The 27487-nt window shown below is 58.4% G+C and overlaps 1 protein-coding gene across 1 annotated transcript; it reads left to right on the plus strand.

Annotated features, from left to right (window-relative positions):
* Positions 1-8548: 8548 nt before the first annotated feature.
* ACE (angiotensin I converting enzyme) lies at positions 8549-25529 on the plus strand (the record flags this gene model as incomplete). Its single annotated transcript, XM_084275504.1, has 25 exons — positions 8549-8758; positions 12082-12249; positions 13624-13711; positions 13941-14084; positions 14302-14493; positions 14647-14744; positions 15273-15445; positions 15707-15930; positions 17259-17403; positions 17875-17973; positions 18189-18311; positions 18762-18973; positions 19505-19641; positions 19927-20085; positions 20495-20582; positions 20785-20928; positions 21121-21312; positions 21657-21754; positions 22046-22218; positions 22674-22897; positions 23106-23250; positions 23441-23539; positions 23929-24051; positions 24626-24813; positions 25072-25529. 25 exons carry the CDS (start codon positions 8549-8551, stop codon positions 25266-25268), a joined length of 3843 nt encoding a protein of 1280 aa, XP_084131630.1. The 3' UTR covers positions 25269-25529.
* Positions 25530-27487: the final 1958 nt, after the last annotated feature.

Genomic DNA, 27487 nt, shown 5'->3' on the forward strand with positions numbered 1-27487 from the left:
CCCCAGCCGCTGCAGCTGCGTCTGGGGAGGAGCACTGGGTGGCTGCTGCAGACAGATCCGTGGTGCTGTCAGGACTGGGGGGCATGGTGGTGGAAGGGGGGGTGGTGCATTAAGACCACGCACACACTTTATTCCCAGCCACCTTTATTGGATCAGCCAGATAAGTGGGTTAAGGGAATTGGTTTATCCCATTAGGTTGCACTGCTGCCCAGCCTCACTGCCCGGGGCCATGGGATGCTCTGTGGGGACAGGCACGGAGAGTAGGCATGGAGGGGGTGTAGCAAGAGGCACAACACCCCCCCAAAATCCTGCCAGCTCCCATGAGGCCATAGGTCCCAATGAGTGTCCATGTAACCCCACCCTGCCCTGCACCTTCCTGCCAGATGCAGCCACCTGGTGTGAGAACCCAACCTGGTCCCCAACCGCACTGGGGACAGAGCGACAGGGAATGACACACCCCCCCCCCCCCAACCATGGGAACTGGCAGCAGGACACGGTGCTGGGGGGGGGGGGGGTGTGTCTCTGTGAGAGGCCTCTCAGCCCTAGCATAGTCCTGGCCACTGTTCCCAGTGCCACCAAGCACTGGGGGAACCAGAGGCATCTTCATAAAGACATCCCATAGTGGGGACCTGCCTCCCCCCCACCATGCCCTCATGTCTCCCACCTGCACCCCCCAACTGCAGGTCTGGTCTCCCCTTCCAGGGCAAAGCTGATGCTCCCCACTTTCAGAGGTGGGGGTGTCTCTACTTAAACCCTCCCCACGTGGTGGTGGGGGAGGCTGGTGTGTGCACCTTGCATACCCTCACCATGGCCTCTGGCCAGGTGGGGGGGATGCATTGTGGGGAGGGAGGGGATTGAAGGTGGACACCCACGCAGACACCCCCCCCAAGTCCCTCCAGCCCTACCTGCGGGTGCCGGGTGGTGCCGCCTGCGCCAGGCCCAGCAGTGACAGTGTTCGAGCGAGGGACAGGGCCACCGCGTTGGCAAGGCAACGGAGTGATGGCAAAGCGGGGGGGGGGCTGTGCTCACCCCCCGCATCACAGCAGCAGGAGGGTGCCATTGCATGCTGGGGAGGGGAAAGGGGACCTCAAACCGGGGAAGCACCTGCATGAAGGGGGTTCTGTCTATGTGGGGAAGGTCCCCAAGGTGCTGGCAGTATCAGTGACACCCCCCCGAGCTGCGCCAGGCTCTGCCTGCACCCCTGCACCTTGTGAGACCCCACACCCAGTGGCATCAGGTGATGGGACCCAGCAGCCCTGGGGGGCCTTTGGTGGGGCTTGTGGGTCAGGGGGTGGCAGCAGGATGACATGTCCCCAGGGACCCCCCCCACCTCTGCCTGCCCCTTCCTGGGATCCCCCCAGGCATCGCCAGCCCCATCCTGCGCTCCCCGTTGGGATGGTCCCGAGCAACAAGGGGATGTGGGGGGACATGGGGGGACATGGGGGAGATGGGGGACGTACCTCCTGGCTCCTGCTGGCCCGGCTGTGGGCAGGGATGCTGGTGGGTGCAGCGCTGCCAGCAAGGTGAGCAGTGGGTTGTGTCTGTCTGTCTGCATGGCTGGGTCTCTAGCTGTCTGTGTGTGCCTGTGTGTCTTTGTGTGTCTGTATGTCTGTCTCCGTGTCCGTCTGTCCCTGTGCGCGTCACGCGGTGCCACTAGGTGTCACCAGGAGCTCGCGGTGCGCGGCGCCCTGCGGCGGGACGGACGGACGGACGGACGGACAGACTGACGTCGGGCCGGGAGTGAGACCTGGAGCATCCGTGGGATCCGGAGTGCCCAGGTACGGGGCGGGTGGGACTGGCACCACCCCCGGGTGCGCGTCCCCCAGCCGGGTCCCCCAGCGCACCCTCACCTGGAGCAGCCGGGGGAGTCCGGAGCACCCTCGGCCCGGGACCCCCCCGCCGGAGCACCCGGGACCCGCAGCGGCCGGTGGGACCCGGAGCAGGGGATGAGGTGGAGACGCCTCTGCCCCGGGCTCAGGATCAGGGTCCCCCCAGCACCCACCCGCCTCGGGCGCGGGGGGGCTGCTCTACCTGCTCCTGAGACAAGGCCCCACCCAGGACCCCACCGAGGGTCCCCCCACAACATCCCCACCCCCTTCTGCGCCCCACCGGGGGCTTGTTCCGTGGGGCACAGCCCCCAGGCGCTGGACAAGCCCCCTGCGCCACGGCGTGACCCAGCGCAGCAGAAACCCCGGTGCAGCCGACGGAGACCTGTCACACCGGGAGCGAAGGCCGGGGCAGAGTCCCAGGGCCACCACCCCGACTCGCCCTCGGGGAACAGCCCCGCAGCGGCACAGGCCACGCACGGCCCCGCCGCCCGCACCCCCCCCCGCCCGCGGGGCTTTATCGCCGTGGTGCCTGTCGGGAACCGCGTACCGAGCGTTAATCCATCAACTGCGCCATAAAGGCGCCATAAACCGCCAACCTTGAGCCAGTGGGGCTGTGCCCCGGCAGGCAGGGGCTGGTGGGGTGTCCAGGAGGATTCCCCCGTCCTGACATCCTCTGAAGAACCTCGAAGGGGACGAGATTTGGCAAGAGAAGCAGCTTCACCCTCTGCTGAGGCTGCGCTGCTGTAACAGCACCAGACATGTTTATAAATGTTTATAGCTGGTTCAGCCCAACCAGCTCGACCTTCAGCAGCCAAAACCAAACAGCAGCTCTCATCCCTGCGTGGTTAAAAGGACATGGATGCTTGTCCCATGCCCACCGTGGGGACAAACCCAAGGGTGGCACGAGGCAGCATCTGCAGAGGGGGGTCCCTGCACCCACTGCCACACGCGAGGGGACTCGGCGGCCACTGACCTGAAGACAAACAAGCCCCTTCAGCACCAGCTAGCACGCTCCTCTTACAGGGACCAGCAAGCTATTTGTAACCATCTCTTTAATTAAAGACATTGCCAGAGGCATAATGGCTTTATTAAATCTGCCTGAGCTTTCCCTGAGCTGGCAATAATGAAATCCTGCCCGTGCGGCCAGGGCAGTGATGTGCTGGGCAGGGAGCAGAGCCAGGGTTGGCTGTCCTGGCACAGCCCTGTGGGGCTCAGGGCTGCTCAGGATGCCCAGGGGTGCTCAGAGATGCTCAGGGATGGTTGGGGATGCTCAGGGGGCTGCCGCAGCTTCCTGAAGCTCAGTGAGTGGCAGCAGCTCAGCAGAGGCTGCTCCAGTACCCTGGCTATCAGCCAGTACCCTGGCTACCAGCCAAGCATGGCACCCGCTCCAGGTTTGTCCCGGGCTGCCAGACACCCACGGATCAATAGGAGCACCATCAGTTGATAATTCCTGGTAAACCCAGCAGTTTCTCCCCTTCTCCAGCTGCTCACCCTGCCCTGGTACAGGCAGCTTCCCCTCCCTGCGCCTGAGATTATCAAATTACCATTTTGCTGATCTAACCTCTTTTGCTTTGGTTTGGTTCTTTTCTATATTTCTTTCTTTTTACCCTTCTTTTTTCCCTTCCTAAATCAAGTCTTTATAGCTAAGAAATGCTAATTTGCAAGATGCCTCCCTGGAGCATTGCAATTCAAGAGCCCAGATGTCTCAGAGGATCCGAACTGCCGCCTGAAACACCTCCAGCTGCTGCAGCTCCCTTCAGAACCCCAAACCTGGGGCAAAATTAACAGGTTTTCATTAAATATAGGCGTGGGAAAAAAAAAAACAAAAAAAAAACAAAAAACCCCACTCAAAAAAAGCCATGTTAGAAAGCTTTGCAGCTACCAAGGGAGTGGCCACAGGGCAGCTCAGGATTAAGGACAAATTGCCCTACTGGGTCACACTGGTTCCCAGTTCCCTGGGGTCCCATGAAGGCTGAGCAACTGGTGATTCTCAGCTGGGATGAAGGTCCCATGGGAATCCATCTCCTTCCTGGGCTGGGGATTGGAGCAGCCTGGCTGGACAAGCCCACAACCCCCTGATTTCCTTCCTCCACTTTGCCCTCCTTCTGGATGGCAACACAACTTTGCTGAGCCAGGCAGGAGATACGATCGGTGCAGCCAGGGCAAACACTTCATCTCCCTCAGCACAGGCTGCAGGCACATTTATGGCGAGTTTTTTACTAGCAGCGTGGGTAAACAACCACGATAACCCACACCAGGCTCACAGATGATTAATGCTCCCGGAGCAGTCACGCTAACTCGCCGTGGGGCTGGGATTGTTTTCAGTTACTAGAGAAGGGGAGGGGAGGGGAGGGGAGGGGAGGGGGAAGACGGGGGGGAAATAATGGACTTTGCTGTGTTTTATTGTGCTGATGGGTGCAGAGGGGACATGTTGCCTTCTGTGTTCACCCTGGATCAGTGCCCAGCACTGGCTGGCTGGTGAGGAAGGGGGATGGAAGGATGTAGGATGAGGGAAGAAAGATGAAAGATGAGAGATGGAGGAGGAGGGATGAAGGGTGAAGGATAACAGATGAGGGATGAGGGATGAAGGGGGAGGGGTGATTTCTTGACAGGTTTTTACTTCTCACCCCATGATGCTCCCAGCCATGTGCATGGCACTGGACATGTCTCCTGCACTGTGGCCAGGGGCTCCCCAGGGGCTGACTCTCTAAGTCTTGCATTCATTTACAACCCTCCCAACACGTGGGCATCATTTAGGGGACCCAAACCCCCAGCTGCCCTCAGCATCCGGCGCTTTCAGGGCTTTGCAATGTCATAGCACATCCTTGGGCTGCTGGCACTGGTCCCGACCCAGATGATGGAGACAGAGGTGATCCTATGTTGGAAACCACATCTCCATCCCCTTCCCATCCACTTCCAGCCCTGCCAAAGCACCCAGTGCTGAGGCTGGGGGCAACACACAGTGCTTCTTGGGCTGCTCCATGTAGCCAGTCTCCTATGCCAGGACCAGCCTCTCTGGGGCCATAAACCCCTGTCCTCCCACAGGCACGTGCTGGGAAGTGGTTGGTTTGTTTGTTTGTTTTTTGGGGGGGGGGAGGGGCAGGGCGAAACCCCTGATGATAAGGAGCATTTCTGCTGTGTTCAGCCTCTGGCAGGAGCTGAGTATGCGCTTCTGGTGATAAAGAAGCAATCACTGCTCCAGGGCTGGGGTGAGATCCCCACGGCTCACTGCACCCTGTCCCTGTGCAGAGGGGACACACCAGGATTTAAATACACATTTTGTCCAGGGAAAAGCTGGAAAAGGCCCTGTGGTGTTGTCCAAACTCCTCAGTAGAGACCACCTGCAGTCAATAGCAGCACCCAGGAGGGAGGACGCCTGGGTCCCTCTTGCCATCCTAGTCCCCAAGCCCAAAATAAGGGGGTGGCACTGGCCACAGCACTTACTCTAATGGTTCATAATTATTTTAGCAATCACAGATCTGAAATAAATGGTAGAAAAACTCAGGTTTTTGGAGGTTGGGGTGGGTTTTTTGTGAAGATTCAGGAAAAAAAAAAGGCGCCTCTTTCTTTTAAAAACGCTGATGGGGGATGTGGTTTTGTCATGTGTGTTGTTCCCCCCCCCCCCCCCCCCCCCCCCCCCCCCTTCATGGCAGCGTAACTGCATCTGGGAAAGCAGCTTGGCAAATTATACGCTGTGATAATTGATTGAATTCATCAGAAAAATAAACCAGGAGCCTTTAAACTTGCAGCTTGGGAAGGGAAGAAAACAATTCTGCAGGCAGTGAGTGGCACCAAACGGTGCAGGAGCTGCCGTGCCCCTGACACCGCGGCCATCGGGAAAGGTACCGCACGAGGCTGCCCACAGGGTACAAACCTGCTCTTGGAGAAGCTTAAATCCAGAGGGAATCCTTCCCCTCCCCTCCAGAAGCTCCCGGTTGCCCAAAGAGATGGATGGATCAGACGGGAGTTTGGAAGCATCCTCGATTTTTTTGAGAATTGGGATGAGGAAGCGCGAAATGGGGTTTAGAATAAAAGAAGGGGAAAATGAGCTTGAGCAGCCACAGCCACAGCCCACAGGGCTGGCATATATCCAGAAAAGTCATCAAATCTTCCCAGGCAGCACTGGGGCTGAGCCCAAATAGCTGCTCCCTTGCGCAAGCACCCTTGCTCACCCTCTCCCCTCACGCCACTATCGCAGCCAGTACTGTACAGCTCCCCTAAGAAATAGTTCCTGTCAACCCCCCCATTTCCTTATTTTAGGGGCTTTGGGGCCACAGAATGTCCCTGCCAGCATTGCCCACAGCAGGCAGGGAGATTTTGCAGCTCTGGCAGTCCCAGGAGCTCATCCAAAGCAAGCCGTGCTCCTTCACGAGTGAGGCACCGCCACAGGCACAGCCCAGTGATGCTCCAGGCATCGCACACGTGTCTGCACACACGTACTCTGGGGAGGGGAAGGACAAGGACTCCACGCAGCTGGTGATGGCGATGCAAGGTGATGGGAAGCATCCTCCCGGCCTGGGGACACCATGTCTCGCCAGCGTTCCCTGAGCCCGCGTCCCCACGAATGGTTCAGCATCCGTCTCCTTGGCAACACATTTTTCACATCCTTCAATACCTCCCATCCCTCTGGTCGGTGGCACCAGAAACCCCCTTTATCCTGCACACTTGGAGCAGATGGGCACCCATCACCCACCTCAGAAGCCCTGAGAGGTGTGAGGAGAGCAGGGACCAACCCTCCTGCTCTGAAGGGTGTCCCATGGGTGTCTCCAAGTTCATCCATGGTGGGTGCTGGGGGACAGCATGTCTTCAGAGAAGCACAGAGGCACCAACAGGTATCTTCAAGCTTGCCGGCATCTCACCTACCTTCCTGGCCAAGTTCTTCTGCCTGAGCCCAGCTGGAGCTTTATAGGATGCGATGCCATGGAGCTGCAGGCAACCTTGGAGATGCAGCTTCCAAGAGGACCTCTTGCTCAAAGCAAGTTCCCACAGCATCAGCATCAGTCCCTCTTGCACCAGCAATGGAAGATGCTCACATGTAAAATGATGGAGAGCTTCAGGGTCACCCCGTGGAAACACCAACCTTGGAAAAGGCTTCCCTCACCAGAATTTCCAGATACCAGTGCCACACAGAGGCTGTGCAGCCCATTTCAGCCGTGCTGCCCACCCAGCGCTGCACCGCAGAGCTCCAGAGCCGGGAAAACCCCTCCCCACACAGCTGGGAATAGAGGCTGGTGGGGAGCAGGAAATCTCCATTCATCAGGACTTGATCACCAGCCAAATTGGAAGCAAACCAACCATTTTTTGTCCAACTTCCCAGTAAACTGGAATTTCCAGGGACCCGTGGCCAGTGAGGAAAGGGATCGGCAGAGGGGAGCTGGGCCCTGGCTCCGTGAGGTGCAGATCACAGGCGGCACCGGCGCTGCTGCACACCCAAATGAGCTTGGGCTTGGATGGGATGAAGGTGCTTTGGGTGCCTGTGTCAGGTGAGGTGGGAAGCTGTGAGGTTTGGAGGGGGGTTTAACAGGCCTCAAAGGGTTCCAGCCTCCTAAATCCCTTTCTTTTTTCCCTTTGGAAAGGCCTCTGCAAACCCTGTGGGGTCCCCAGCCCTGGTAGGAGGACTTGTCCCTTGTCGAGGGGCGATGCTGTCCCCATGGGGTCACTCCACGGGCTCACCTCAAGGGGCTGCAGCAGTGCCCAGCTGCACTCCAGCACCCAGCAGGGCTAACAGGACAAAGGGTTCCCTCTGCCACCCCTAAAGCCACTGTCCCCTCTGTGGCAGGTGTCCACTGTGTCCCCATGGGGTGGTGGTTCCCATAAGGGGTGATGGGCTCAGCCAAGGCAAGAACTATGCTCAGACTGGGCATGTCTCCCAGGCTGAGGCCAGGCCCTGGGGAAAAGGGATTTAGTTAATGAAAAAGACAAGGAAAAAAGGAGCTATCCAGCCCACTGGCACGGGTCTGGTTTTCATTTTGAAGGAACTTTTTGTGTCTCGTTTATCATCAACCCAATTCCCCCAAGTCCAAAACACTTGATGTGATGATGGGATTTCCTTCAGAGCCATCAGAAATACTCCATTTCTCTGAAAAAACTGAGGTTGTGCTGGGAAGGGGGTCACTTTGGCAAGGGGCAGTGGGAGATGGACCTTGGCCGACCCCAAGTGAGTGGTTTCCCCACTGTGCTCGCCCTCGTGTCCCGCGGCGGGTGGCCAGGCGCTGCTGAGGGGTGCTTGCCATGTGATGCTGGCACGGGGAGGGGATGTCCTGCCAAGCATCACGGTCCAGTTGAGCTGAATCCTGCACGGAGCTGGGAGGGGACCGGTACCCTGCAGGGATGGACCTGCCTCCCTCCCACCCTGTCCAGTCCAACCCAGCCTCTCTCTCCTTTCCCCTTTTTCCACCCCTCCCTGGATTGTCCCCCCTGTCCTTCCCTCCCTGTCCTTCCCTCCCTGCCGTCCCAGCCCCTTCCCTTTCCCTCCCGGTGCAGCCGGGCGCCAGAGGGACTTTGCACCCCCGGCAGCGCTCGCTCCCCGCTCCTTCCTGCGAGCCCAGGAGCCGCCAAGGGGAAGCGAAATGCTGGGTTCTTATCTGCGAGGGGAGGCTGGCTCGGTGGGCAGGGTTTGCGCGAGGGCTGCTGGCTTATAAGCAGCCGGCAGCGGAGGCACCGCTGCCTCACAAGGCGCCGAACGGGGCCCCCCTCCTCCGTGCACCGCTCCCGCCGCGATGCCCCCGGTGCTGGGGCTGCTGCTGGGGCTGAGCCTGGCAAGCGCCCTTGAGCCCAACCTTGAGCCCCCCGAGCATCCCCGCGATGAGAACGGGGCCAAGCTCTTTGCCAGCGACTACAACAGAACGGCTGAGGTCGTCCTCTCGCAGAGCGTCTCGGCCAGCTGGAATTACTACACCAACCTGACAGAGGAAAACGCTGCTCTGCAGGTGGGTGGCGGGACGGGGGCGATGCCACCGCGGCGGTGGCCCCAGCACCGGGGGCCGGGGAGGGCTGGGGCATGGTGGGGACACTTGGTGTTGTCCCCTTCCTCCTTGCAGGATCCTTTCTTCAGCACCCCAGGATGCCAAACCAGGGCTGGGACTTGTACACAGCCTGGGGACCGCAGGGGTTTGCCCCAGATTCGCACTTGGAGAGGTTCTGCCCCAGAGCAGCAGCCCTGGTCCTGGAGTCTGCTTATTATTAGAGATGGTTTCCCCCCACCCACCCAGCACCTTCTGCCCCTTGCTGGACCAGGGTCAGGTGTCAAGCATCCCATCCCGGCACTGTGCCGTGCTGGAGCCCCACCGCAGCCCAGCGCTGGGGGCTTTTGGTTTGGGGCAAGCACCAGGAACCCAAAGTGTGCACAAGCAACAGGGTGACGAGGCTGTCAGCCCTCATCCCTGTGTCCCCAGCCCGCGGGGACAGAGCCAGCTTCAGGAAAGCACTCCAGGCTCCAGGGGATTAGACACCAGCCCAGCTATGTGCAGCAGAGTCCCCGGAGGGAGCAGAGCTGTGTGCATCCCCCATGTGTGTGTTTTCCCAGGGAGTTGCATGTGTTTGGGCTGGATTTAGTGGGGCAGGGAGTTCGGGGGCTGCTCTCAGTTAGTTGAGCTGCAGCACAGTCCCTGCTCAGCCCAGCCAGGGAATCGTGGTGCCTGGATGGGCTGAGAGGTTTCCCAGCTCTTGCTATGTCCCAGGAGCTGCTGGCTGCCCCGGCACGGGGGGCACGGCCACGGTGCTGCATGCAGCTCAGAGATACACCTGCCACCCCACATAGCGGTGGTGCACAGGGGGCTGTGCAGCCTTTACGTGCATTCAGGGACCCCAGCATCACACCCACATGCCCAAGGCTGCCATACAGCCCCAAACCCCTCCAGATCCCACAGGGACAGGAGGGAGGGGAATGGGGACCAGTGTGCCCTGCAGCAGGAAGGAAACATGTCTTCCTGTGTGGGCCAGGGGAAAAGACTACCATCAGGTCCAGCCGCTGCCAACTTGGCAGGACACCTGAGAGCACCCAAGTGCCCCTTCAGCCTTTCCTCAGTGAACTGATGCCATGTCTGGGCAGGAACCCAACACCCGCTGCAGATGTGGTGGTGTGGCCAAGGGACTTTGGAGCAGAGCATTCCAGCTGTGCCAAGTCCAAGCTTAGGGTCAGGAAAGCACCTTGCATGGATTTTTCTCAAGCAGCATTTATGGGCCAGTTCTCACCCTGTCCTGAGGACCACGACCAGGTGCTCCCTGCCATGTCAAAGCTCCCAAGCCAGCCCAGGAAGAGGAGGGGAAATGAGCCCACCGATGATGGGGCAGCAGGGAGGTGTGTGGTGGGATGGGCAGGGATTGACTCCTAAAGGGTTAACAGCTGGCCAGCACAACCTAAAAAAGGCTAATTTGGGGAACCCTTGCACCAGGAACACACACACACCCCTCCCTGCATCTATAAACCTGAGCCAGGCCCCCACAGCATGGCCTCCTCCAGGACCTGCCATGAACAGTGCCCCTGGGATAAACTGACATGGAAGGGCAGGACACCAGGGGCACTCAGGGACAGACAGAGGGATCCTGGAACGACAGGAGCTTGGCCATGGGAGAGGGAGATTTGCCATCCCCTGCAAACTGGGGTTCTAGGCAGGAGCCTGGCGATGGTGTTGGGGGTTCAGTGGCTGCTCCTGGGCACAGGACCCGTCTGAGTGTGAGGGACACAGCAGCACCAGGAAACCACTGGGGAGGGACCCTTCAGTGGGGAGACCTGGGGACTGTGGGCATCCAGAGGGTTTCTCTGAGCCTCCCAGAGGGGCATCCCTACAGAGGGGGCTCCCAGCTGTGAGGGTGAAGGGCCAGGACTGGTGGGTATGGCCAGAGCAAGGGGGTCTGGGCAATGCCGCTGGCCTCGGCTCGCTCTGCCGGAGCTGTCAGGAGAGTTTAGGGTACTATTCGCCTGACCAAACACAGGCGCCTGTTCAAGGAGGAGACAAAACACAGCTGGACTCTGCTTCCTACAGCTCCCCCAGCTCTGCAGTGGGGTCTGGGACGGGAGAAGGACATCCCCTTTTAGTGGGGTGATGCAAGAGCATCTTGCTCAGGGGCGTCCATGGGACTGGCACATCCCAGCACGTCAGGGCATCAGGACCGGTGGTACCCAGCATGATGCTGTGGGTGCTGGGATGTCCAAGGGATGTGGTGGGTGCCTGGTGGCAGGCAGCCAGGGGCACTCAGAATTTCCAGCATCCCCACCCCGTGTCCCCTGCCCACGTGGGTGCCTGCCCCAGGCAGCCTCCGGTCCTGCCGCACTGTAACTCCCTTCCCTCCCCACTGCCAGCTGAGGGAATGTGAAAATTAAAATAAAACAAACCAGGCTGGCTGGAGCCAGGCTCAAAATGCCACAAATAACAGCTAATGAGGTCCATAAATCAGCGAACAGGCACTGCACCTTCTCACTCCAGCCTGGGCATCATCCAGGCCGGGATCAGTGTTTCCCAAAAGTACAGCTGACACCGGCCAGGCTGAGCTGTGACCTGCTGTAGTACACCCCGTCCCAAAACTGTGGCCATCGGCCACAGCTCCAGCTGCCTAAATAACCCCCCGTGGTGTAGACAGCTCCCTGCCATCCCACGGCCCTGGGAAGAGAGAGGGGCTGTCTCTGGGGCTGGCGGGAGATGGGGACAGTGAGAGACACCAAAACAGGGCCCCAGTGCAGCCGGGTGCCCCTCTGCAAGGCCAAACCCACATGCCAGGCAGGGGCCGCACGCAGCCCGAGGGTAAAGGTGTGGCTCTAGTGAGGAGGCACAGGAAGGACGAAAGGGAACCTGGCATCTTCATAGTTTTCCTTTGGGCATCTGCAAAGGTGAGACAGAGCAGGAGTAAAATGAAGCCAGATCTCAGAGCTCCCTCTGAACCCAGGGGCTGGCAGCTGCTAAAGACAGCCCCTGAGCACCCAGACACCCCGCATCCCATGGACACCCCTGTCCCTGCATCCCCATCTGGGCCACGACACCCAGAGCTGCCTCCAAAACATCCTCAAAGGCCACCTTGGCAGGTGCTTGCCAGAAGCAGGCGAGTGGGGCTGCAGATGATGCCACGTCAGCTCGAAGCTGGTGTCTCTATCTATGAGTGTCATGGACTGGGGACATCCCAGCCTGTCACCTCGTGTCCTGTCCCCTCTGGCTCCCACAAACCCTCGTGGCTCTGAACACAGACCCCAAACAATCGCCTGGGTGGTGGCGTGTCCCAGGGCTGGTGCTGACTCCCCACGCCCTACCTTGCCATGCAGGTCGAGAAGTCACTGGCAGAGCAGAACTTCACGGAGCAATGGGGGAAGAAAGCCAAGCAGCTCTACGGCGACATCTTCAACAACTTCACTGATCTGCAGCTGAGGAAAATCATCGGCTCCATCCAGACCCTGGGACCCTCCAACCTGCCCCTGGAGAAAAGAGAGCGGGTAGGAGAAATGCTGGAGAACCCCAGGAATTTCTGGGGTGCTGTAAAACCCCTTAAAGGGACTTTTTCCCAAGCCTCCAGACTCTGTCGCTGGCCTGTTTCCCCTCCACTGGATTTTGGAGGGTCTCCCTGGCCAGGAGAAGGAAGGGAGAGGACAGGGAGACCCTCCAAAATCCAATGGATGGAGAAGGGGGCTAGATGGGGTGCTGTCTCCAGGAGATGTGGGGTGCCTGCTGGACCCATTATCCAGCCCTAATCTCATCTCAGATCTATCCCACTGGGAACCAGAGATTTCCTGCTTACACTGAGTGGCCTCAGGCGTCACCTGGAGACCAGCCCCATGGCCATGGGCCAGCTGGCTCAACCCCCACCCCAGTGTTCCTCGGGGATGCAGCCCACTGAAAAGGAGAGCTGCTGCAGCCACTCGACTCCTGAGCCCTCCCCACAAGCCCAGACACGCTAAGGTGGTGACACAGTTCCATGCCAGGAGCATCAGGACATCCTGAGCCTGTCCTACCAGGGTCCAGGGCTTTCAAGGTCTATACCTTAATGCACCCAAATGCTGATTGCTGTGCATGCAAATATTGCCCAGGCTGAGGCTGGTTTGTCTCTGCACGACTGTGGGGATGGTGGCACTGCCATCCCCTCCAGCCTGGCCCCCTGACAGCCCTCCCCACCACGCTGGAGAAGCCCAGCGATACAATCTCTTCCGGCAATGCGTCGGACACGGTTCCTTCCAGGAAACCCATCCCTGCCCCCTTCCAGACAACAAACAGCATCACGTCTCCTCCCTGCACATCAGCTCTGTCTTACCCATCCACACAGCTCCACCCCACAGCTACCACCATCCCCCCCAACTCCATCCCCTCCACTCGGCTGGGAGGGGGCAGCAGAGAAATTTCCTTCCCTGGGAATGGGGTCCCCGGGCAGGTTCCAGGAAGCCTCCTGTAGCTATTGTTTGCTGTTGTTGAAGTTCACAGAAATAAACCCCCCTCCTTCTCCTGCTCCTCCTGGTTTTTTCCCTCCCCACTTGGATAAACAGTCCGAGCCGCAGCCCCACTGACAAAGAGCTTTATAAATAGCTCTGCTCTGGGACGTGGCCGGCGCTCACGCTGCCTCTGAGGGGGGTTTGGCGAGTGGCTCTGCACGCGCTGGCTGTCCCAAGGAGCCTCCCTGCTCCCACCATGCCAGGGGTGCAAGAACTCTGGGTGATAACAGGCTGATCTCACTGTAACATGCTGTGTGAACACACCGATCCCTCTCTGCATCCCTTCACACACATGGACACACGCTCCAGAGCTGGGAAGGCTGCAAACCCCTCCTGATGAGCCGTTCCCATCCCCTTCCAGACCCAACATCTTTTCCCTCCCTGCAGTACAACACCATCCTGAGCAACATGGACAAAATCTACTCCACAGCCAAGGTGTGCCCGGCCAACGGTACCTGCTGGGAGCTGGAGCCAGGTACGGTCCTTGTCCCTCTGCCTCTGCGAGGTGCTGAGCACCCCGTGGCCATGAGTTTGTCCTGGTCCCCCCCTCTCCAGCAGGTTGGGGTTGGCAGGTCCCTGTTCATCAGGGCTGTCCCAGGGAGAGAATGGGTGTGCGATGGTGGTGGCACCTCTGCAGAGCTACTGTGGGAAGTACCCCCCTCCCCTGCCCACCTCTCATGTCCTGCTTGTGCTCTCTGTCCTAGACCTCTCGGACATCATGGCCACCTCCCGCAGCTACAAGAAGCTGCTCTATGCCTGGGAGGGGTGGCACAACGCCGCAGGCAACCCGCTGCGCGCCACGTACGAGGAGTTTGTGCAGCTGAGCAACGAGGCCTATCAGATGGATGGTACGAGCAGGATGGGGATGCAGGGGGTGGTCAGGTGTTGGCGTGGGGATTGGGAGCGGCACTACGGGGTGCCCTGCTGCTCTCCCTATCCCACATGCATCCAGCTTCCATTTCCACTTTGGGGAAGGGGCATAAATCCTGCCCCCTGGTCCCAGCTCTTGGGGCTGTGGGTTGGGGGAAGCCCCCAGGGGCCAATGCTGAGGGTTGTCACTGGCAGGATTCGAGGACACGGGCAGCTACTGGCGCTCCTGGTACGACTCAGCCACCTTCGAGGATGATCTGGAATTTCTCTACAAACAGCTGGAGCCGCTCTACCTCAACCTGCACGCCTTCGTCCGGAGGAAGCTGTACGACCACTATGGCCCCAAATACATCAACCTGAAGGGTCCCATCCCTGCTCACCTCCTGGGTAAGAGGAGGAACCCCCACAGCCTGTGCCCAGGGGTGCTGGTGGGGACTGAGGGGCACACGCAGGGCCATGGTGGGGCAAGGAGGTCTCAGTTATCACTGTGTTTCTCTTCCTCCTGACCTACCACCAGCTCTGCTCCAACTGTTTTCTCAGGCAACATGTGGGCTCAGCAGTGGAACAATATCTATGACCTGATGGTCCCCTACCCTGAGAAGCCCAACCTTGATGTCACAAGCACCATGGTGCAGCAGGTGATGGACTGAGGGACACACTCGTAGCACCAGGGGGACAAAACCAGGGGGTGTTGGCCAAGGTTTGCCCATAATGTTGACCCCCACAGAAGCAGTTTCTCATAGCTGCATAGAAGACAACAGAAAAGCCATGTCCAGGAGGGGAAGGGACAAAGAAATGACCCCACTCCCTTTCTGGTGATGCCCAAAGAGGCAGTTGGGTGGGCAGAGGAATGACAGTACAGTGGGACTGGTGCCAATCCCTGGTTTGGAGACTGTGTCCACACCATCACACAACTCCAAGACCTCCTGGGGCATCAGCTCTGGTCCCTTCTCTTGTCCAGAACTGTTCAGTGGTTCTGAGGAATGCTCACCCCATTTCCAGGGCCAGGGCTCCCCAGCTGGGTGAGAGGGGCAGGACCCTGGTCCTTTGGAGGCACCCACCTCATCCCCGTGGTGCTGGGAGAGCATCAGAGGCCAGGGCTGATGCATGGCCAGGGCATGGGCAGCCCTTTCTTCAGCTGTAACCTACCGTCTGCTACCCACCAGGGCTGGAATGCCACCCACATGTTCCGGGTCTCAGAGGAGTTCTTCACCTCTCTGGGGCTGCTGGAGATGCCCCCTGAATTCTGGGACAAGTCCATGCTGGAGAAGCCGGCGGACGGGCGGGAGGTGGTGTGTCACGCCTCGGCCTGGGACTTCTACAACCGCAAGGACTTCAGGTGCTTGGGGGCATGCAAGGGCCCAGGGCTACAGGCCTCCTTGGTGGCCCCATTTTGGGCATCCTGAGCCTGGCCATGCAGCCCAACATGTCACCCCCTGGGTAAGGGCACCATGCTGCCCTGCCTTCCCCTCCACGGGGTCTTTCCCCTACCCCCTGGGGTGCTGCTACAGGGACTGGGGAGGGTCCTTCCCATCCAGGGGGTGCACAGGCAGGCAGGGTCCCTCACTCAGCTCAGGCAGTGCTCTGTTTTCACCCACAGGATCAAGCAGTGCACGACAGTGACCATGGAGCAGCTGTTCACAGTGCACCACGAGATGGGCCATGTGGAGTACTATCTGCAGTACAAGGACCAGCCTGTCTCCTTCCGCAGCGGGGCCAACCCTGGCTTCCACGAGGCCATTGGTGATGTCATGTCCCTGTCTGTCTCCACCCCCAGCCACCTCAAGAAAATCGGTCTCCTCAGCAGTGCCACCGAGGACGCAGGTATGGCAGCCACCCTGGAGCCCTGAGCGGCCTGGAGGGCTCAGGCACTGCCTGTGGCACCAGGAAGGGTTTGGGACACACCATGGTGGACTGCAGTCAGGCAACACAACCCAGAGCAGGCAAGACCCCATGGCTGATGTGTGCTTTTCATCCACACTTGGTTCCACACACAACCCCTTCTTATCTCCATGGAGAATCCTTCATGGCTACACCCAGGGCAGGAGGGATGCTGTCCAGAGCCTGTCTGTTCCCTTCCCTTCTCCAGCAGAGCCTCAGACCTGAAAGCAGCATCTTTCTGCTTGACTGGCTTTGACCTTTCCAGCATCGCCCCTCCCCTCCCCAAGAACCATCCACCCCGGGAGCTCTGTGGAGGTGGCACCCAGCACAGTCACAAGGACAGTCAGCGGGTGACATGTCTGCCTGCCAGCCGGCGCAGCGGAGGGGAACTTGTCTCCGCAGGGCACTGCCAGCTTGGCCAGAGCCTCTCCCCCCGCCCAGCGTCTCTCCGCCAGCACGTCCGAGCAGACAGCAGCGGAGGAGCCTGAGCGTGGGCAGATGCCTGCCCTGGGCAGCGGCTCTGTGGAGGAGGGACAGGCCCGGGGTCCTCCTGCCTTGGCATTAAATACGCTCCCTGACAGGGAACCCATCACAGCAGCCAAGAGCGTTGGGCCGATGCTGCGTGTCGCCATGGAGCAGATGGTCCCTGCCTCAGGGCATCACTGCCCGACCAGCCAGCCCTTGGCAGCCGTTCCCCCATACTGCTGGGAGCCAATAGCCAACCCCTCTCTGACCCCACAGCTTCAGCTGGGTCCCCATCAGGTCCTTCTCCAACCTTCCTTACCCAGGTTTCCTTGAGGCAATAGGGGAAGCAGAGGTCACCATCCCCGTGGTCCCCATGACATGGAGCTGAGTTGATTCTGGTTCTGGGACTAAACCCTGAGAGCCTTTGCAGTGGTGTGACGGCCCTGAGATCAACCCCTCTCCATCCTGAGGCCCCAGGGTGAATGTCTGAAGAGGGAACCACTAGAGTTACACTCACCAAAGACCTCCTCACTCTGAGAGCCAGGCTGAAGGCAAGGGGACACTGCACTTGTCACTCCCATTGTCCCCACTCAGTAAAAAGGTACATGCTGCTCCAAGCAGGTGCTGTACCTAGAGAAACCTCCTGTGTCCAGCAAAGCCTTCTCTAGGAGCACAATTAGACACTGAAACGCTGTCCCCATTTTTCACCCAGAGCTGCTCACTCTCTTGCCCACAAAAGGTCTAGTGGCCATAGTACTGTCCCCCCAGACCCCTTCCCAGCCTGGTTCAGGCTCTGTTTCATGCAGAGAGCAACATCAACTACCTGCTGAAGATGGCCTTGGAGAAGATCGCCTTCCTGCCCTTCGGCTACCTCATCGACCAGTGGCGCTGGAACGTCTTCAATGGCCACACTCCCCCCACCCGCTACAACTACGACTGGTGGTATCTGAGGTAGAGGACAGGCTCCAGGGCTGGATCGGGGGGAAGCTGGGGGTGTGAGGAAGGAAGACAGCAGAGACAAAAGGAAGGAAGGAAACGAGGAAAGAGCGAAGGAAAGGAAAGGAAAGGAAAGGAAAGGAAAGGAAAGGAAAGGAAAGGAAAGGAAAGGAAAGGAAAGGAAAGGAAAGGAAAGGAAAGGAAAGGAAAGGAAAGGAAAGGAAAGGAAAGGAAAGGAAAGGAAAGGAAAGGAAAGGAAAGGAAAGGAAAGGAAAGGAAAGGAAAGGAAAGGAAAGGAAAGGAAAGGAAAGGAAAGGAAAGGAAAGGAAAGGAAAGGAAAGGAAAGGAAAGGAAAAGGAGGAAGGAAGGACATGGAATTTTGTGCAGGTTTCACCAGCACTGTGCCTTCCCTTCCCCTTCCCTGTCTTGATTCTTCAGACCCATGCTTATGTCCATGCTCATGCTCTTGTTCTCTGTTGTCTCCAGAACCAAATACCAGGGGATCTGTGCTCCGGTTTCGAGGAATGAAACCAACTTTGACCCTGGAGCAAAGTACCACATCCCTGGGAACACCCCTTACATCAGGTAGGGGAGGTGCTGGCAAGGGGCTGGAGGGTTGGGGAGCAGGGGAGTGGGAGCTCAGCTCTGTGGGCAGGGACGGGGACGCATGGCTCCTGCTCCAGGACCATCCAGTGCGTGGGACCACCAATGGTGGGGAGCTGATGGGTGCCTTCCTCCACACCCTGGGACTTGCCTGCTTCCCTTTGTCTCATGTTCACCTTCATGGGCTTCCTTGGCAGGTACTTTGTGAGCTTCATCCTCCAGTTCCAGTTTCACAAGGCGCTGTGCCAGGCAGCCAAACACAGCGGTCCCCTGCACACCTGTGACATCTACATGTCCAAAGAGGCTGGAGACAAACTCAGGTGGGGACAAAGGAGGGTCAGGCAGATGTGTGCATGGAAGCTGATGGTGTGCAAAGGAAGGACAGAAGAAAGGAAGGCTGGAAGGAGAAGTGGCTGTGGAGATGGCTGGAGAAATAGCTTTGCAGATAGAGGGATGGGTGGATGGAAGCACTGAGGTGGGGTGAGTGGTCCTCACCAGAGTACTGCTGTTGTCCCTGTTATGAGGTCCCAGATGAGAGGTCACTAAAGCACATTTGCTTCCTGTTGGCTCCCTGGGTGTTGACATGAGTGTGATGGGGAGTCCTCGTTCCCATATGAAGGACAGATAGGGGCCTTCAGAGGCAGTTCCCAGGTTCATGTCCCACTCAGGAGCAGCATCTTCAACCCTTGCAGTGCTGAAATACCATCACTGCTTTTCTCCCATCCTTTCTCTGATCTCCTGCTGGCTCTTGCTGTCCCATTCCTCTGCAGGGAAGTGTTGAAAGCTGGATCTTCTAAGTCATGGCAGGAAATCCTGCTCAACCTCACTGGCACGGATAAGATGAATGCTGAGGCCCTCCTGGAGTATTTCAGCCCTGTCACTACGTGGCTTGAGGAGCAGAACAGCAAGACCAATGAGGTGCTGGGCTGGCCTGAGTTTGACTGGCGTCCCCCAGTGCCTGAAGGCTACCCTGAAGGCATTGGTAAGGCTGCAGCTCCATCCTGGGTCTGGAAATGGGCAGGAAGAGGTCTCCCAAGGGACACTGCTGACCCTCAGGCAGGACAGCGGTGAGGGAGGTCTCTGCTATGGGTAGAGGAGGTACCCATGCCAGAAAGGAGGAATAACCCCATGTGGCATCCCAGAGGGTGTTGCTTCCTGGGAAGCAGGTGCCATTAGCCAGCCCCTTGACATACCATTGTCTGAAGCTGTGGCCTTGCCACTCTACTAATGCCATTGGCAGTGGTGTGACAGGTCACCTGTTTTCAGCTGCATCCTCTCTGCCCAGGTGGGAGGGTGTAGAGCATGTAGCATGTCCTGTTCTCCCCTGTCCAATGAACACCCCAAAGCAGCACCTCTCTGCCCCCATTTCCTGGCTCAACCTGCTCGCAGCCTGTGGGCTCCTTCGATGGCTCTGGGAAAAGCTCGACCATGGCTTCTCCATGTGCTGGTGCTCTGGCAAGGAGAAGGGCTCCCCTGAGTCCCCGTCTCTTCTCCCATTTATCTCGTCCTCTAGACAAAATAGCAGATGAAACACAAGCTAAAGAGTTCTTGGCTGAGTACAACAGCACAGCTGAGGTGGTGTGGAATGCCTACACTGAGGCATCCTGGGCCTACAACACCAACATCACTGACCACAACAAGGAGATCATGGTACGGGAACGACCCTGGGGCTGCGGGGCGAGAGGCAACAGGCAAGGCAGGCAGCTGGGGCATGTCTCAGATGAGCTCTGAAAACCAGGGCAGCCTCTGCCCCTGTCCGAGGGGTGATGCTCTCACCCAGGAGGCACATTTTCTGTTAAACCCTTTATCATGCCATGAGGTACCCCCAAGGGGAGGTTGCCAGCCATGGGGTGCCAGGTGGTGTTTCTGGGGATGACACGTGTCTCAAAGATCTCCCTCACGTACCTTCTCCCTTGTCCCTTCCTGACCTTGCAGCTGGAAAAGAACTTGGCCATGTCCAAGCACACCCTTGAGTATGGCATGAGGGCCAGGCAGTTCGACTCCTCCGACTTCCAGGACCAAAGCGTCAAGCGCATCCTCAAGAAGCTGAGTGTCATTGAGAGGGCAGCCCTGCCTGAGAACGAGCTGAAGGAGGTGAGTGGCGAAGGGGCAGAGCAGGAGGGGATGGACCTTACCACTACCTCCTGTGGAGACATAGACTTGTCCCAGCTTTTAGGAAATGCCACTGAGCAGTCACCCCTTGTCCCTGAACAAGGTGATAGTCTGGTACCTTCTACACAAAGCTGTGATCCCTGTCTCCAGGATTTACCACCCAGAAGGTGCCTACCTCGGGCTGCAGTGGAGCTGGGCTCTTTGGGTGGCAATGGCACGGCGCTTGCTGGCCCCAGTCCCTCCTGTGTGGACTCCCCATAGCTTCTATTTGGGGTCACGTGGCCCTGGAAGGGACCAGAGGAAAACACCTGGGGACATCTCAATAGGCTGTGACATTGTCCAAGAGCAGAAGCAGGGACAGTGAGTTCACATAATCTGATTTTCTTTGCAGTACAACACCCTCCTCTCAGATATGGAGACCACGTACAGCATAGCCAAGGTCTGCAGAGAAAACAAGACCTGTCACCCCCTGGATCCTGGTAAGATCTGGCTGGGTATCCAGTGAGTCATCTGCAAGAGACCCAGAAAGGAGGGATTTTTAATAGAGACATAGAGAGAGGCCATGAAGAGGCCTTCCTGCCTTCTCTGTGGTGGCCCCTGAGTAGCATGTAGGGTCGAGCACCATTGTGCCAGCCCAGCCCATCCAACAGCATCACTTTGGCTTTGTTGCTCTCTCCTCAGACCTCACAGACATCATGGCCACCTCACGGGACTATGATGAGCTCCTCTTTGCCTGGAAGGGCTGGCGGGATGCTTCTGGGAAGAAGATCAAGAACAACTACAAGCGATACGTGGAACTGAGCAACAAGGCAGCCGTGCTTAATGGTCAGTGTCCCACTCCCCTAGAAACCCACCTTGGTCTTAGCACCCTATGAACAGAGGATTGGGCTGATCATCCAGCTCAGGGCCAAAATCTTGAGTGTGTGGAGGTCCCACTATCTCTCAGATCTGGAGGGACCTGAACAGCAAATCCAAAAAGTACAGAGTCTAACAGCTTCTACTCTTTCCCCACCATAGGCTACCCAGACAATGGGGCCTTCTGGAGATCCCTGTATGAGACATCCACCTTTGAGGAAGATCTGGAGAGGTTGTACCTCCAGCTGCAGCCTCTGTACCTCAACTTGCATGCCTACGTACGACGAGCCCTGTACAAAAAGTACGGTGCAGAACACATAAACCTGAAGGGTCCCATCCCTGCTCACCTGCTAGGTAAGGGCTTTGCTAGGTCCTCAGGCTCAACCATGTCTCTCACCAGGCATAGTTAGCTCCAAGTCATGCCAAGAGCTGAGGTTGGTCTCTGTTCAGCTCTGGCCAAAGGGCCAAGACCCCATGAGCTGGGTCTGCAGAGGCCAGTCTACCCCAAGGAAGGGCAACACACTCAGCATGACCTGACCTCTCCTGCATGGGTGGGCTCCAGCTTGCATCATCCTTGTGCAGGCAGGGCAGGGCCCAGGCGTGGTGATTCACCCTGTGGAGAAGTCGGGAGCAACAGGTTGCCTCTGCTCTTCTCTCCATTTCCTCCCTGACACGTGTTCTCCTCCCGTGCTTCCCAGGCAACATGTGGGCCCAGTCATGGTCCAACATTTTCGACCTGGTGATACCTTTCCCAGATGCCACCAAGGTGGATGCCACCCCAGCCATGAAACAACAGGTCAGTGCTTTTCCAGGCTGCTCTGGGGAAGGCCCTTGGACCCAGCACCCCTTGGTCCTTCCTGCCACCTGTGTTGCCAAATGCTCTGGTGCTGCCAAAAGCCTCCACGGCTCATCCATATTATCTCCCCACGTGGCTACACCAAGGGCTGGATACAGCTCTAGCTGCCCCCAAAAGACTTCCCCTGCCCAGGGGAACAAGGCTGTCCCTGGCCTCCCTTCCCTCCCAGCCTCCAGCAACCTGAACACCAACCGCTGCCCCTTACCAGGTCCCCGTCTCCTCTCTCCCCAGGGCTGGACACCCAAGAAGATGTTTGAAGAGTCAGACCGTTTCTTTACCTCTCTGGGCCTCATCCCCATGCCACAGGAGTTCTGGGACAAGTCCATGATCGAGAAGCCGGCGGACGGGCGGGAGGTGGTGTGTCACGCCTCGGCCTGGGACTTCTACAACCGCAAGGACTTCAGGTGCCCTGGGGTGCAGGTGGTGGCCTCAGCTGATGGGGCAGACACCAATGTTTTGGTAGAATAAGGGCACATGGCACCGTGCCACCATAGTGCCTGTTGTCCTGTGGCTGTGGCAGCCCCACTCTGGCGGTGCTGCTGGTACCCAAGATGTGGGCATTGCTGGCAGGAGAGCCCGGGGTGTATGGAGGGCAATCGGTGCCTTCCCTGCCCTGCCATGGAGAATGGAAAAGCCAATAAACAAGGACAGGGAATGGGCAGGGGCAGCAGGAGATGCAGGAGAAAAGAAAGAGACCGGCCCGATGATGGACCAGCCTGTCCTGGCATCAGGTGTGGGGTGGGAACACATGGAAAGGGAGACCAAAGGGAAAAATGACTCAAGGAGGTGTGATCATTCCTGGAGCTTTTCACCCCAGCTTTGCCCTCCCTTCTCCCCCATCCCACATGTCCTGGTCCAGGATCAAGCAGTGCACCGTGGTGAACATGGACGACCTGATCACAGTGCACCACGAGATGGGCCATGTCCAGTACTTCCTGCAGTACATGGACCAGCCCATCTCATTCCGCGACGGGGCCAACCCTGGCTTCCACGAGGCTGTTGGGGATGTCATGGCCCTGTCTGTCTCCACCCCCAAACACCTGCACAGCATCAATCTGCTGGACCAAGTCACAGACAACAAAGGTGAACTGGCAGGGGAGGAGCACAGGCAAAGGCAGGGGTGGGCTGCTGGGGACAGCTGGGAATGCAGAGGGTCGGGGTGGCTGGGCAAGGTAGAGGGGATGAGGGACATGCACAGTGGCTTTGCACGCATGGAGGGGACAGGATATGTTGGGGACACCCTGCTCTTGGGCACAGTGTTGACTTGCTCACCCCTTCACGCCCCGGGCAGAAAGTGACATTAACTACCTGATGAGCATCGCCCTGGACAAAATTGCCTTCCTGCCCTTCGGATACCTCATGGACCAGTGGCGCTGGAAGGTGTTTGATGGGCGGATCAAGGAGGATGAGTACAACCAGCAGTGGTGGAACCTCAGGTGTGCTTGAATTCAGACCCCTCTTTGGTCATCATCCTGCTGGGTGCTTTCTCCCTGTGGTCCATTTGGCTGCAATGGGAGATGATGGGATACATAACCACTCACCCTGTCCTCACACCCCACTGTGTCCCCTCCAGCTTACCCCATCTTCTCCTCCCCATGCTGGGCTAACTCTCCTTCTCTGGCCCAGGATGAAGTACCAAGGCTTGTGCTCACCAGTGCAAAGGTCTGAAGATGACTTTGACCCTGGGGCAAAGTTTCACATCCCTGCCAACGTCCCCTACATCAGGTGAGTAAACAGGGCTGGGCAGGAGGGACATCACTTGGACACAGAAGCAGGTTCTCCAGATGCCAGTGATGGCATGTTGGTTCATGACTGGTGGTACCATCTTGAGCGTGCTGGGAAGGTCTGAGGACCCTGACCTAGCTTCAGAGGAGAAGGCTGAATTTGAGGGGAGTTCTCCCTGTCTGAGGAGGGTGGTTTTGTGCACCAGGCAGAATAAAACACTTATTAAAGGCAAAATGGCACCAGCATATTGGGGTGAGTTGATGCAAGTGGGGCTCCAAAGCCAGTGATGCTCTTCCAGGCTGTGAGGGTGCAACTAGGGGATGAGGGGGACCACATACTCCACTGCAGAGGGGTCCATTCCCACGTCCTCACCCCCTCCACATCCCCAGGTATTTCGTCAGCTTCGTGATCCAGTTCCAGTTCCACCAGGCGCTTTGTGCAGCAGCCGGGCACACAGGTCCCCTGCACACCTGTGACATCTACCAGTCCAAGGAAGCTGGGAGGATCTTGGGGTAGGTGTGTGGGCAGGGCAGAGCCAAGACATTTATGTCCCCAAATACCTTAAAACCAGTCAAACAAGACAGAAGGTAACGCAGCACCTGGTCCTCCATCCCCTCTCTGCCCCAGCATGGGATGCTCTGGTCCCCAGCCCTTGGGGGCGGGCGGGAGGGACCTCGGGCTTGGAGCTGGGGCTGTGATTGCAAAAGCAGCCACTAGATGGTAGCTGGGACCCTGGCAGGTGGAAGGCTGGGCTCCCTCCTCCTCTTCCTCCTCCTCTGCAGCTCCCAGCTCCTTAGGGAAAACCATCCCCTTGCTTCAGGAAAAGCACCTGCAAAATTAACCCTTCCCCCAGCAGCTGCTCTGCGTCAGGCTGGGTTCACGGGAGGGTTTTAATCCATGTCAACGTCTCCTTCACCCCAAGCAAAACCTCCCTGCCTGCTCTCTGGGCTGGCAGCCCTGCGGTGCTGGGGACAGCCTGTACCCAGGGTGGCTGATACCAAAAGTCCCAAGCCCTGGGGAAGAGGGAAGGGCTGGTGGCCAAGGGGGCGATGTGGAGCCCACTGGAGCTGATTTCTCCTGCCGCAGGGAGGCCCTGAAGCTGGGTTTCAGCAAGCCGTGGCCTGAAGCCATGGAGCTCATCACGGGGCAACCCAACATGTCAGCTGATGCCCTGATGAGCTACTTTGAACCACTCATGACATGGCTGGTGGAGGAGAATGAGAAGAATGGGGAGGTCCTGGGCTGGCCGGAGTACAGCTGGACTCCTTACACAGGTATGCAGGGCTCAGGATGGGGCAGAGCTCAGCTCTCACCAGGACCAGGATGGGGCAGGCGGGAGGGATGCAGCTTGGTGCCTCTTGCCCCACCCAACAACAACAGGGTGTTTGGATGCTTCTCCTTGATTGGCCATGGAGCTGAACCTAAAGGGGACAGGGCATCCAAGAGATGAGTAAAGGGGGAGCTGGTGACCCAACACACCCCAGCCCAGAGCCACCAGCACTTATCATATCCCTCGTTTCTCCCTTTTCCAGCCACACCAGCACAACCTGCCTCCAGCCAAGCTGATTTCCTGGGCATGTCCCTGACCAGCAGTCAAGCCACGGCGGGTGGCTGGGTTCTGCTCGCCCTGGCACTCGTCTTCCTGATCACCACCATCTTCTTGGGCGTCAAGTTCTTCTCATCCAGGAGAAAGGCCTTCAAATCCAGCTCAGAAATGGAACTGAAATAGGGCAGCATGGGCAGGGTGCAAACGTGGGTGTTTGGGCAAGCCAGCAGCGATGCCGATGAAGCCCAGGACTCCTCCCCAATCAGGTCAGATGTTGGGGGGGTGGGTTCACTATGCAAGAGCCAAAGCAGAAAAGAGCTATTTATTTGTCAACATCTGCATCAGGGGAAGAGATGTTCAGGCACCGGCGGGCACGGAGCCATCACAGGCTGCCCCTGCGCCCAGGGCTGGGAGCTGGTCCAGCCTGGGCACCCACCAGCCATCTCCGACCTGTGGGCAAAGCTGCGGGGACTTCAAGTGACAGAGGGCAGTCTGGGGAGGGACAGAGCACGTTCCCACTCCTGGTTTGCCCACTGCCAGGCTGTTTGCTTGCATGGATGAAAAATAAACCCCTGTCTTGCCATGCCCAGAGCAGCAGCTTGGCTCCTTCTTGGGGGTGGGCTGGGATGGCAAGGGGACAGGGCTCTGAGGAGCGAAGCTGTCACCCCAAGCTGCTGCAGCTACAGCCCCCCCAGGATCAGCTTGCCTTTGGGGCAGCGCCCCTGCAGCACCCAACCTCCCCCATCGCCACCATGAGAGCCCAGCAGCCCCTTGCACCGTCCCCATCCCCCCCCAAACCGCAACTCCCATCACACCTGGCAGCTTCTGGGTTCACCATGGAGCATGGGCGTGAGGAAGGGGCTGAATCGGGGCCAGAAAGCCCCAAAATCCAGACCCAAACTGCTGAAGGGGTTGGGGGGTCAGCAAGCCTGAGCTGGGACACACGGCTGGGGCTGGTGGCTGCTGTGGTTCCTGGGCAGGAATTCCATGTGCTTACGTAAGTGCCGAGGGGCTCCCAGGTCAGAGATCAACTCCTGCCCTCCAGCTCCCGATTATCTTGGGATCAGCCAAGCTTGAGGCATTTTTGCCCCCCCCCCCCCCCCCCCCGCCCCATCTTTCTTCTACTTCTGTAAATAAAACTTGGTATTTGTTCTGCAGTGATTAGGTGCAAAACTAATCCCAGGCTGGGGATTATTGCAGCCTTAAAGAGCTGTGATCTGCTGCAGCCTGGAGCAGCAGGGGAAATGAGGGGATCTGGGATGATCCACCGTCCCCCTCCCATCTGATGGCCTCTGCCCTCCGTCATGTCTTACATGGGGAAACTGAGGCCCCGAAGAGGCTCGTTGCACCAGGAGAGGAGCAGAAGGCAGGTGTCTGCCCGCCCACACCGGGGTTTTGTTTGCTCTCCGTCCCCCCAGCACAGCGTGTCCCCAGGGAGGTGAAACCCCCGGCCCTTGTCTGCGCTGCCACCCCCAGACCCGGTGAGCAGCCGCGCCAGACGCCGTCACTCACCCCGTGTTCTTCCCATGGCCGCATCCCCACACGTCTGCTTTATGTCCCAGCACACCAGGCACCCTCCTCTCCCCCTTCCCTGGCAGCACAACGCTCACGGAGCAGAGACCTGGCACAGGGAAAGCTGGGGCTGAAGCCAAGTGTATTTTCAGCCTGGGAAAGCAGGCTGGTGCAGGTGTGCTCCATCCAGCTCCTCCCCCCCAGCTCTTTCTGCCCCATTAATGGGGGAAAAGACATCTCCAAGACCATCCAGATCCTACATATTCCATGAAAATGGCTTTCTGGAGGGGATGGATACAAGATCACGGCCAGCTCAGGGGGAGACTGAAGGTCCCACCTTAATTTCAGTGGAGCAGCTGAGCAGGGGAGGGGCTGGGGGGCGCAGAGAAAGTGAAGCTCTTCAGGATGAGGCAGGTCTGGGGGTGCCCTGAGGGCTCTGCCCTGCCCAGCAGTGATGTGTTGATACCTTCAGACTGGGGATGATTTCCCTTCCCCGTTGCGATAACATCTGGAGAGATTTTGCTGCCTTCTGGCTCCTGCATCATGCTTTCTGCTGAAATTAGGAGGCTTAGTGAAATTACTCCCTAAGGAGAAGGGGGGGGGGGGGGGGGGGAAGGAAAAAGAGCAGGAAAAGAGGAGATTCCTCTTTGATTCAGGTAACTCCTCGACACGGAGCTCAGGCAGCAGCAGGTACCCCAGGCTCTCTGGGGGCTGCCCAGCATCAGCCCCCCCCCCGGGGAGGAGATTTGCAGTTGGAGAAGGAAGGGGCACCCTGGGTTCCCTTCACCTGCTCAAGGCCCCCTTGGGCACCGCAAAAAGCCCTTTGCTGTTCCCTTTCCTGTTCATTATCTGCTGGGGGGGGTTCCCACACCCCCGGCCCCTCGGTGCTG

This window comes from Gallinula chloropus (genome assembly GCF_964237585.1).
Source record: "Gallinula chloropus genome assembly, chromosome: 26".
In the NCBI taxonomy this organism is placed as follows: Eukaryota; Metazoa; Chordata; class Aves; order Gruiformes; family Rallidae; genus Gallinula; species Gallinula chloropus.